Source organism: Suricata suricatta, chromosome 3, assembly GCF_006229205.1.
Source record: "Suricata suricatta isolate VVHF042 chromosome 3, meerkat_22Aug2017_6uvM2_HiC, whole genome shotgun sequence".
NCBI lineage: Eukaryota > Metazoa > Chordata > Mammalia > Carnivora > Herpestidae > Suricata > Suricata suricatta.
Genome location: NC_043702.1, coordinates 42,008,789 through 42,020,887, shown reverse-complemented (window position 1 = coordinate 42,020,887; position 12,099 = coordinate 42,008,789). Strand labels below are relative to the sequence as shown.

Genomic DNA, 12,099 nt, shown 5'->3' with positions numbered 1-12,099 from the left:
GTGATGAAACAATACATCTTCCATGCTCTGAATTGGCATACTGCTAAATTCTAATGTAGCTAATTTTTTTAGAAACTCTTGAATATATGCTTTTTAGTTCACATATTAAAACAAATGAGATGTGAAAGGTAGACCTTTCTTTATACTGGCAAAATGTATACAGGATGTTTGCATATACTAGAATTATAAAAGATTAGTTTAGTTTGCAACGTAACTCATTTTTCTAACTCTAATACTGGTTTAAGGTTATTTTAAAAATATAAGTAGATTGTTCCTACTTGAAAAGCATAATTTATACTCTTTTCTAAGGGTGAAACTTTATTTTAAGTTTTTGTTAAAATATGAAATTACATAACAAATGTTCTAGCAGATATGTGTTCTCATGAAAGATAAGGGGATTTGGGGTAACTAAAATTCTGTAACTTTGGGTTGGGTAACGCTATACTTAAAATAAAGCATTCCCTTTGTGATTCAGATCCATTGTCAACATTGGTATTAATAAAAGAACATGTAAAAAGTTTATGTAAATATTAAATTATTTTAGAAGTATTTCCTAGATTTAAAAGTACTAATGCACAGTATATTAATTATAATAGCAGTTTGAAATTTTGATATTATATTCAGTTAAAACTTAAACTGTAATGGTGCCTCTATTAACATATTTATCTCATTTCTTTGCAGCAAGGAGTGAATAATGCTGAAAAATTTGACTATGTAAGTACAATATAGAAAACAAATTCTGTGCTGTATTTATATTCCTTAAATACTTGTTATTTAATTACTAATGCTTTCCAATTTTGGCTTATAGGTGATGCAGTTTTTGAATAAGATGGCTGGCAATGAATATGTTGGATTCAGTAATGCAACGTGAGTCTGATTTTTGACAGGTTTTACAATGGGCCAGTCCTCTTTAAATTAAAAATATCTAGACTATAAAATTCTATTAAAAATTTTTTAATGTTTAGTCATTTTTGAGGGACAGAACATGACACAAACTGCAAGATCATGACCTGAATTAAAGTTGGACACTTAACCAACTGAGCCACCCAGGCGCCCCTATAGAATTCTATTTTAAATGCTGTTTTGTCCCCCTACCCCAACGTCTCCCCTTTCTCTACATATATAATACATAGTGTATTTAGAATTAATCTGGTTTCCCTTGTTGGTCCTAGGGCTTATTACTTCAGCGAATAAATAATTACTTAAAATATGGTCATTAGAGGGAAATGAATTATTTCTGCTGAGGGAGAACACTTAAATGCTTTGAATCAGTTGGAGAGACTTCTTGTGGTTATAGAGTGAGAAGGGATCCCAACTTTCCCTTAAATTACTTACTTTTTCCTCTTTGCCTGTAATACCTATTTTACCTCTCTCAATCCCTCTGCTTAGCTAACTTGATTTTAACCCCAGTTTTATTTTGAAATCTGCAGTCTGTAGAAAAGTTGAAGGAGTAAGCAATGAATATCTGGGTATCTTTTGTTGATATTTTCTGATTAATATTGTCTCATTTGCTTTTCCTCAACTTCTTTCTTTAGATAACTGTTTAAAACTTGTATTTCTACACACATGTGTGCGTGCGCGACCATAAATATACATTTTTTTCTCTGAACTGAGAAATAAAGTTGTAGATGTCACAACACTTCACCCATGAATAACTCAACATGTGTATTCTACGATAGGAGCATTCTCCTACATAACCACAATGCCATCAACACATTAACATTAAGATAATTAACATTAATTTTAAGGTGTTATTAATATGTAACCAACTGTTCACCTTCTGAATACCTTTTATGATCTTTTCTTCCCAGGAATTAATCAAGGTTCATGCATTACATTTATGTCTCTTTTGCCTTTTTAAAATAGAAGAGTCTGCCTGCCCTACACCCTTGCTTTATAAAATTTTATTAAATGTCTTTCTGTAGAGTGCCAGCCACTTGTTTTACAAAGCAGAAACTAACTTTCTCTGTGAAGGACCAGATAGTAAATTTTTCAGACTTTTGGGCCCTATGGACTCTGTTGCAACTTCTCATTTCTACTGTTTTAGTATGAAAGCAGCCATGGACAATATTGAGGTTGTGTTCCAAGAAATTTTATTTATAAAAATAGGCAGAAGGCTACATCTGACCCATGGGCTATAGTGGATATTCCCCATTTTGAATAGGTCTGATTATTTCCTTGTGGTTAGATAAAGAGCTGAAACAGTTTTGGCATGAACACTAAATAGGTAATACTTTGTAATTCATGTTTCAGGAGGCAAAAATTTTCAGATTCTCTGTTCTACCAACTTTTATTCATCAACTTAAGTATCTTTCCATGAAGTTTTTCTCGAATCTCATCTCACCTCTCTTCTGTACTCTTCATATTACCATATTTAATTGAGCTTACTTTATGTCTCACTGCCTCATCACTAACGTTAGACTCTGACCTCCTTTAGACCTGGATAGAATTGTCTTGCAGTTCATTTTTGTACTCCTGTTACCTAGCAAATAACAGCCACTTGATACTGTTTGGTGAACAGAACTATATGCTAGTTACTGTGGTAATTGCTAAGTAGTTAGTCCTTTATGTACACCATGCTGATTTTTTTTTTTTTTAAGGTATGGCAAGTTGACAAGCTTATTTTCAAGAGTTTTTTCATATCCAATATTGTTTTTCTGACCATAGAAACATCAACGTGTATTGTTAGGAGGGACTGTCCCCACCACTGCCACCACCCCTTGTGATTGATAATAAAGAGTGTCACCCACAGTTCCTCTTTTGTCAGCAACCTTCTGGATGCTTGCAGGTTGATTTCGCAAGTGTACCACACAAGTTATATCTGTCTAAATTAAAACTCATTCTTTTTCTTCTCAAACTGCTCTTTGCACCAAGGATTCCCATGACAGTTGATAACACAGTCCTTTCAGTAGATTGCATTAGAAATCTAGACTTTTGTACCAGACTTCATTTACCATTTCTCCTCTTTCCCATCAGGTTGGAAGACTTGCTGAACTGCTCTCATGTTTGATCATACCTCTCCTTCCATTTCTATCACCACGACCTAAGTTCAGGCTTTCTATGTCTCTTATTACTCTGGTCTCCTAATAACATAAGTCATCTTTCTTTTTCCCCTTTCCCAGACTGATGTCAGAATTATCCTTCTAAAATGTAGATCTGACAAGGTAATTTGATCGAAAGCCTTCAAGCTCTCATTTGATAGGCCATCAGGAGCCATTTTTAGCATTTATCAGTCTTGATAACATGGTTCCAGTCTCTTTGTTAGTTTGATGGTTCTCCAGTCTTCTCCATGGACCCTATTTCCCAGATATATCAGAATATGTGCCATTCTTCAGTGAAGTCCTGTCTTTTATACTTTTGTAACTTTGTTCATGCTACATGGGATTTCCCACTGCCTAGGCTTCCCCCCGAAATCTGTTAATCCAACAAATGCTGAAAGGCTCATTTCATGTGTCCCTCTCTTAGGGGAAATTTCCATGGATTCCCTCAGTTGGAAATGATTATTGTACTTTTGGAGGACCCAGAAGATTTTTGCAGTTTTTTAGTGTGTTTTTAATGGTGTAATACTTGATAATTTTTAAATTAGCTTCTTTTTCACCAACAAGGAAGACTAGAAGGGCCTAGCTCATTTCAGTCCTTTTACAGCTGAGAAAATTAAGACTGAAAGAATTGTCACTTAAATGATTTCCCCAAACCAAATAGCTAACCTATTGGCAGAACTGAGACTGGAACCCATCAGTCTTGGCTCTTAGGTCTGTGTTCTTTATACTACATTTTGCTATTCATTTGAACTACAGAAGCCAATAAAGGCTCTCTTGGCTCAGAAAAAAAAAACAAACTACAGAACAATCATACTTTTATAGAAAATAAGTAAATAGAGCAATTTTTTTTTCCTCCTAGGTTTCAATCTGAAAGAGAAAGTGGAGATCGAAATTTTGCAATAGGATATTACCTAAAAGAAAAGAAGGTTTTTGAATTTTTGTTTCTATTTCAAATTTTTCTTTTATTTATAAAATATATAAACATGTATGCTAAGCCAATTTCTGGAATTATACAGCCATTTTTGACACATCTTAATCATAAAGTTTTTATAGAAAAAAACGATTAACTCAAGAGTGATTTGGAAAAACTTCTAAACCATAAACAGTAATAGACAGCTGCTTAAAACCTATTGTTGAGTTCTTAGCATACATATTTACATGTTTCAAAATGTTAATATTAAATCGATTTAATATCTGGCAGGATTCCAATATTTGACTAGTTACGTTAATGTAAGTTTTTCTTAAGGATTAGCCTGTTTTTCTAAAATGTGACGCCAGACTATTGTTGATCACATCTGGTTTTTAAATTTTAATTGGGTGGTCCAATATCTTTGTTTATGAATTATGAATCAGTTTCTCATTGTTAAATTAGTATCTGGAAATCTGTATGTAATGTAGTTTCGCTTTATTGCTTTTATTATTTCATGGAAAAAGGGTGTAAACCTTTTTATAGGTTATATGCTATTTTGTTCTCAATTAATATGAGACACTTATGTACATTTTAAACTTTTTAATCTTTAGGTATCTCTTACCTATGTGCATATGTTCTTGTTTTTAATTGCCTTTTTATTTTTTCAGTGTTTTCCAGAAGGCACAGACATGGTTGGTATATTAGACTTCTATTTCCAGGTAATTTACTTTAACTTTATGAATCGTACATATAAATGGATGTGTCACGTTGTGCAGAGTATAGATGTCTCTGTAATCATGACTCTAGGTTAAGATAATATATATTTACCGTTGACCTTCCAAAAAAAATCCTGAGAGACATTCTCATGTTTTTTTCTCCTAAAATCATGCCTTAGAATGTAATAAGGAATGCTTCACCACATTCATGCGTGGGCCACTCACATAATCTGCTGTGATTATAGAACTCCGTTTTAGAGAGCCTTCCCAGACAGCCCTCATTTCTCCCTGTATTTTCAGTTCAGTTCATTCCTACAGATGAACTGTAACAATAATTATTATTGATTTCTAGTTAATCTTATATTTGCCTATCTTTACTTTTAAAGGTGCTTTAATTTCAATCTTGTAGTAATGTTAAAGAATATATAAGGGGGGGTTGATAATGTAGATTTTGATGACAGCTTGTCACTTGCCAGTATGAAGAACTGTGAATCCAGAATCCAGACTGTCAGTCTGGATCAAGGTCTAATCTGACCACTTTTTAGCCATGTGATGTAATTTCAGTTACTTAGACCTAGTTTCATTATGTGTAGCATACTCTTACCCTCGCTGTCTGAATTATCTTGAAGATAACATGCAGTGATATGTGTCAGATTCCTTTGGAGCTATAAGGTCCAAAGCTATAATAGTGTTATTTACTTTTATTTCTTCCATACATTAATGTTTCTTATCCTTTGGTATATATACTTTAGCTATTATACTAGGTCCTACTAATCTACTATGAAATTCCTGCACTTCAGGGCAAAAATCAAGAGAAAGCTGTAGATTAGAAGCCTTACATTTTTGGAGAAGAGCTGCATGTAATTGAACATCTGATCAGGGTATCAAGAAAGTACTCTGACATTGGGATTTGTCAAATTTGGTATATATAGCATCTTATGACAAAATTCCAATTAATACTAAGTATAAGTTAGGAAATGATCATTGGAGTTTAAATCTTTTAGAAAGCTTTTCATAATTATATCTACGTAAGTCTTTGCTATCTGGGTCAGTATAGTAAGTAGGTTCTGTAGTTTTGGAGAAATAAGGAAGAGGTTTTTTAAAATTTTATTTTTTTATAGTTTATTTATTTTTGAGACAGAGAGACAGAGCATGAGTGGGGGAAGGGCAGAGAAAGACTGGGGGACAACAGAATCTGAAACCTGCTCCAGGCTCTGAGCTGTCAGCACAGAACCCAACATGGGGCTCGAACCCACAAACCGTGAGATCATGACCTGAGCCAAAGTCAGATACTTAACCGACTGAGCCACCCAGGCGCCCCAAGGAAGAGGTTATAGTATAAACAAGCCAAAGTAAAAATCGAAAAGGGCTCCCAGTCAGTTTCCTAATGCACTGTAGCTAATAAGTTTTCCTTCGTGCTCTTTCCAAACCTCTTTGTGCCTCTTGTAGAATCTTGAAAAATGAGTAAGGAAAGCTTGCAGGTCGATAACTCAGTCTTTTCTTCCTGCTCTCCCTTCCTGTCTTCTTTCTCATCTACTTCCTAACCCCCACGCTCCGCGCCCCCCCCCCCCCCCCCCCCCCCCCCCCCAGTTTGGGTTACTGTTAATGAAAATTAAATTGGGCATATTTATTGTTTCTGTTTTATGGGTAAATTTGGGTTTGCTGTGGTAAATGATTTCCATTATTTTGATTATATTTAAGTGTAAAAATTTCATACTATTCTCTGGACTTTGCCTTTTTTTATTCATCAGTCTATCCAGCACCCATAATCAATATCAAATAAATATTTGAATATTAATAAGTGGTTTAAAAGGTAACATTTTGACTTAGGCACTCAAAGTATCCAGGCTAGAATTGTCTTGGTTTCTGTCTCTTAATTTTTTGCAGGTTAATACATAGGGATGCTGAACTTCGTTATTGTGAAGATGTCATTTTAGCATCTTTTTTTCCCAAAGTAGCCATTTCTCGTGTAAATGCTATCTATCATGATATTAATGTACGTTGCTTTATCTTAAAAATACATCATGGCTCCTTTTTCTCTCAATTTAAAAATAACTATGTTTGTGTATCTTATAGAAAGCATTAATGTTTAAGCAAGTTTAAATATCACTTGGGGCCAGTATAAATCTTAATGCTTAGGGGCTGGCTTTTCCTATCCTGGTTTGGCCATTATAAAAGACTAGATAACTGGGCAAATCAAGATAAACCTTAAAGGGGCTTGAAATTTGTTCAAATTAAAATCTTTGGCATGTTATAAAGTTATATTAAAATAATCCCCTTGAAAGAAAGTTTTCAAATCTGGGGCACCTGGGTGGCTCAGTCGGTCCAACTTCGGCTTCTGTCATGATCTCATGGTTCGTGGGTTTGAGCCCCACGTCAGGCTCCGTGCTGACAGCTTGGAGCTTGGAGCCTGCTTCATGTTCTGTGTCTCCTTTTCTTTCTACTCCTCCCCTACTCATGCCCTGCCTCACTCTGTCTCTTGAAAATAAATGTTAAAAATAAAAAAGATTTCCGATCTGAATGAAATATCAGATAAAATAAATTTTCTTAGAAGTCAATTTTAGTACAAAAAATAATGTCAACCTAAATTTTCAGAATTCAGTTTTTTCTTCCTTTTAGCTATGCTCCATTGAAGTAACTTGTGAATCAGCCAGTGTGATGGCTGCAACACTGGCCAATGGTGGTTTCTGTCCAATTACTGGTGAGAGAGTACTGAGCCCTGAAGCAGTTCGAAATACACTGAGTTTGATGCATTCCTGTGGCATGTATGATTTCTCCGGGCAGTTTGCTTTCCATGTAAGTAATTGTTTAATCTTAATTTTCTACTGCAAGAAACTAGTCTGGACTAGTTCTTTTAAAAATACAGTTTGAACTTTGATTCTAAACCTGCACTGATTTTTGAGAGAGAGACTTGTTTTCAAGGTTAATTTGTTACAGACTTGTTAAGGAATAGAGTTAATCAGGCTACCCAGTATTCTTAAGAACTTGGAGTTTAATTTATAGAACCTCATCACTTCTACTTGTAAGACATTACAATATGCAAAGTTAGTACAGTCTTTCTCTACTTTTTCTTGTTAATATAATTTAGCATTATGGTGATTACATACCTTAAAAACTCCTGAGTTCAGAAGGAGCTCATAATTGGGATGTTTAACACCTTTGGCTATAGTCATAGATGTTTTAAAGCACTTAAAAGATATTTAAGTTAACAAAAATATACTTTTTAAGCTCTGTTGTGCATTTGTGAACATTTGTGTACACCTGTGAAATATATAGACTTTCTTACCTCATTTTGCTTATATCAAGACATAATGCCCTAAAAATTTCTTTTATTTGAAAATTTTAGAACAGAAAAATAGAGAGAGGCATTTAATGTTACCCACTACTCAGCTTAAATAATTATCAGTACCTGACCAGTATTGTTTTATCTTTATTCCGAATCCTTGTCATATAGTTCAGTATATAATTTGAATGATAAGGTCTTTAAAAAAAAAAAAAACATAGCACCATTATTACATTTAAAAAGATAAAAGCATTTTCATCTTTAATATCAAAATATTTAGTGTTCAGATTATCTGGATTGTCTTGTAAATTATTATTTTATAATTTATTTGACGTGAGGTGCAAATAGGGTCAGGTGTTAAGATTGGTTGTATCTCTCTTTATTATTACATTTTAAATGTATGTTTTCCTCCTTGATCTCTCTTTTTTGTTATTTTTAGTTTAAAGAACTGGGTCATTTGTCCTGTATAATTTCTCACAGTCTAGATTTTCTTTATTATATCCATACCATTGTCCCTTGTATCTTGTATTCCTGGGAAATTGTTTTATCCCATTAAGGTAAATTTTTTTTGTGTGTGTGCAAGATTACTTCTAGCAATAGGTATTCAATATCAGAATGTTAGTAAGCCATTAGTGAATAATGCCTGATGATTTTAATTTTGTCTATTACAGTTACTGTCGAGTTATATAATGTGAACTTAAGTGTTTTAAAGAGGATTAATTTGAATTACCATCTTGTCTCTGCTCCCCAGACAATTCTCTGACAGTGTACCACAGGAATTCTTTTAAGAAATACAATTTCTCATTGTTTTTTAGTAACATATTTTTTGAACATAACTTTTCAAAGGAATTTTTTTAAAGCTCTATTTTTTTTTGAGAGAGAGAGAGAGGCAGCGTGAGCAGGGGAGGGTCAGAGAGAGAGGGAGGCACAGAATCCAAAGCAGGCTCCAGGTTCTGAGCTAGCTGTTGGCTCAGAGCCCGACGTGGGGCTGGAACCCATGAACCGTGAGATCATGACCTGAGCTGAAGTCAGATGCTTAAACGACTGAGCCACCCAGATGCCCCTGAAAATAACTTTTCGTACTTTAATACATGTTTATAGAATTAGCAAGTCTAGTCCAGTAGTGTCTGGGTGGCTCAGTTGGTTAAGTGTCCAACTCTTGATTTTGACTCAGGTCATGATCTTGTGGTTTGTGGGTGTGAGCTCTGCATCAGCATGCTTGAGATTCTCTTTCTCTCTCTCTTCCTCTCTGTCCCTCTCAAGTGCATGTGTATGCTCTCTGTCTCAAATAAACTTGGAAAAAGTATATATAATCCAAAATAATAAAAATATGCAGAGCCCCATAATTCAGATATAATCTGTCTTAATCCTTACAGTGTCTTTTCAAAAGTTTTCTGTATTTAAATATATCTCAACTGTTTTATAAGTGTTTTCACATTTACTGTATTATAAACATGTTAATAAATACTTACCTACAACATTTATAATGTTAGAATTCTACATATACTATACCAGAAGTTTTAAACTAATTCCCTGATTGTTGGACATAATTTTTCTTATTTTAAAATGTTAACAAGAATATACTTTTTTTTCCCCCAAAATTATTTTCAGGTTGGTCTTCCTGCAAAATCTGGAGTTGCTGGGGGCATTCTTTTAGTTGTCCCTAATGTCATGGGCATGATGTGCTGGTCTCCTCCTCTAGACAAGATGGGCAACAGTGTTAAGGGAATTCACTTCTGTCATGTAAGCATATTTTCTTATTGAAAATAATGGTCATACAAGTGGAACCATCCAATGATTCGATTTCTTTAGTTTTAATTCAAGTATAGTTAGCATACAATGATATATTAATTTCAGGTGTACAATATAGTCTTTCAGCTATTCTATACATTACTCAGTGTTCATCATGATAAATGTACTCTTAATCCCCTTCACTTATTTCACCCATCACCCCACCCACCTCTCCTCTCTGATACTACCAGTTTGTTCTCTGTAGTTAGGAGTCTACTTTTTGGGTTATCTTCCCCCACCCCCTTTGTTTTCTTAAATTCCACATATGAGTGAAATCATATGGTATTTGTCTTTCTCTGACTGGCTTACTTTGCTTAGTATTATACTCTCGATCCATCCTGTTGTGGCAAGTGGCAAGATTTTATTCTTTTTTATGGCTGACTACTATTCTATTGTATATACCTACACCACTTCTTTGTTGTCTGTTAATGGACACTTGGGCTATTTCCATAGTTTGGCTATTGTAAATAATGCTTCAGTAAACATAGGGGTCCATATTTCCCTTCAAATTAGTGTTCGTATTTTTTGGATACATAGCTAGTAGTATGATTTCTGGATCATACAATAGTACTATTTCTAAAAAAAATTTTTTTTAACTTTTTAAGGAACCTCCATACTGTTTTCCATAGAGGCTATACCAGTTTGCATTCCTACCAACAGTGCATGAAGGTTCCTTTTTCTTCATATCTTCACCAGCACTCGTTTCTTGAGTTTTTTATTTCAGCCATTCTGACAAGTGTGAAGTGGTTTCTCATTGTGATTTTGATGTGCTTTACCCTGATGATGAGTGATGTTGTGAACATCTTTTCTTGTGTCTGTTGACCATCTGCATGTCTTCTTTGGAGAACTGTCTTTTCATGTCTTTTGCCCATTTTCAATTTGATTATTTGTTGTTTAGGAATTGAGTTGTATCAGTTCTTTATATATTTTTGATACTAACCCTTTATCAGATATGTCATTTGCAAATATCTTGCTCCATTCAGCAAATTGGGTTTTGTTTTGTTTGTTTTGCTTTTGTTTCCTGTGCCTCAGGAGACATATCTAGGAAAATGTTGCTATAGCCAGTGTCAGAGAAATTACTGCCTATGATCTCTTCTAGGATTTTCATGGCTTCAGGTCTCATATTTAGGCCTGTAGTCCATTTTGAGTTGATTTTTATGTATGGTGTAAGAAAGATCCAGTTGCATTCTCTTGCATGTGGCTGTCCAGTTTTCCCAGCACCACTTGTTGAAGAGACTGTCTTTTTGAACCATTTCATATTCTTGCCTCCTTTGTTAAAGATTAATTGACCATATAATTGTGGGTTTATTTCTGGGTTTTCTATTCTGTTCCATTGATCTATGTGTCTCTTTTTGTGCTAGTACCGTTACATTCTGATAACTACAACTTTGTAATATAACTTGAAGTCTAGAATTCTGATACTTCTGCTTTTGTCTCTTTTGAGATCACTGGCTATTCAGAGTCTTTTGTGGTTTTATAAAAATTTTAGGATTGTTCTAGTTCTGTGAAAAATGCTATTGGTGTTTTGATAGAGATTGCATTAAATCTGTAGATTGCTTTGGGTAGTATAGACATTTTGATAATATTTGTTCTTATAATCCATGAGCATGGAATATCTTTCCATTTCTTTGTGTCATCTTCCATTTCGTTCATCAGTGTTTTATAGTTTTCAGAGTATAGGTCTTTCACCTCTTTGGTTAAGTTTATTCTTGGGTATTTTATTATTTTTGGTGCAGTTTAAAGGATTGTTTTCTTAATTTCTGTCTGGGGTTCATTATTAGTTTCATTAAATGCAGTGGATTTCTGTATATTGATTTTTCATTTGTGACTTTACTGAATTCATTTATCTGTTTTAGTAGTTTTGGGTGTTGTCTTTAGGGTTTTCTGTAGAGTATCATGTCATCTGCAGAGAATGAAACTGTTAGTTCTTCCTTATCAAATTGGATGCCTTTTATTTATTTATTTTTTTTGTCTGATTGCTATGGCTAGGACTTCAATACTATTTTGTCTGATTGCTATGGCTAGGACTTCAATACTATTTTGAATTACAAGTGGTGAGAGTGGACAGCTTGTTCCTATCTTAGGGGGAAAGCTCTGAGGTTAGCTGTGGGCTTTTCAGATTATGGCTTTCACTATGTTAAGGTATGTTCCCTCTAAACCTACTTTGTTGAGGATTTTTATCATGAATGGATGTTGTATGATAATGGTCATATAAATGGAAACATCCAGTGATTCTAGTTTTTTAATCATTCCAGTGGTTTATTGATTGTTGGCATTCTGCCTACCTGTCTGCAAGTTACTGGGTTAGCTGTGGAAGTTCTCATAGAGAATCTTTAAATTGCTTCTATCAGCTCCCAG

At 34.2% G+C, this 12,099-nt stretch overlaps 1 protein-coding gene across 6 annotated transcripts in view; it reads left to right on the top strand.

Annotated features, from left to right (window-relative positions):
- Positions 1-12,099, top strand: part of GLS (glutaminase) — an 81,161-nt gene that overhangs the window by 35,945 nt on the left and 33,117 nt on the right. For all 6 annotated transcript variants that reach the window (XM_029934219.1, XM_029934222.1, XM_029934223.1 and 3 more), the window contains 6 exons: positions 682-714; positions 809-867; positions 3,901-3,967; positions 4,620-4,670; positions 7,287-7,463; positions 9,562-9,693. In XM_029934219.1, the coding sequence (XP_029790079.1) occupies positions 682-714; positions 809-867; positions 3,901-3,967; positions 4,620-4,670; positions 7,287-7,463; positions 9,562-9,693 (519 nt within the window). The remainder of the gene's footprint in view (positions 1-681; positions 715-808; positions 868-3,900; positions 3,968-4,619; positions 4,671-7,286; positions 7,464-9,561; positions 9,694-12,099) is intronic.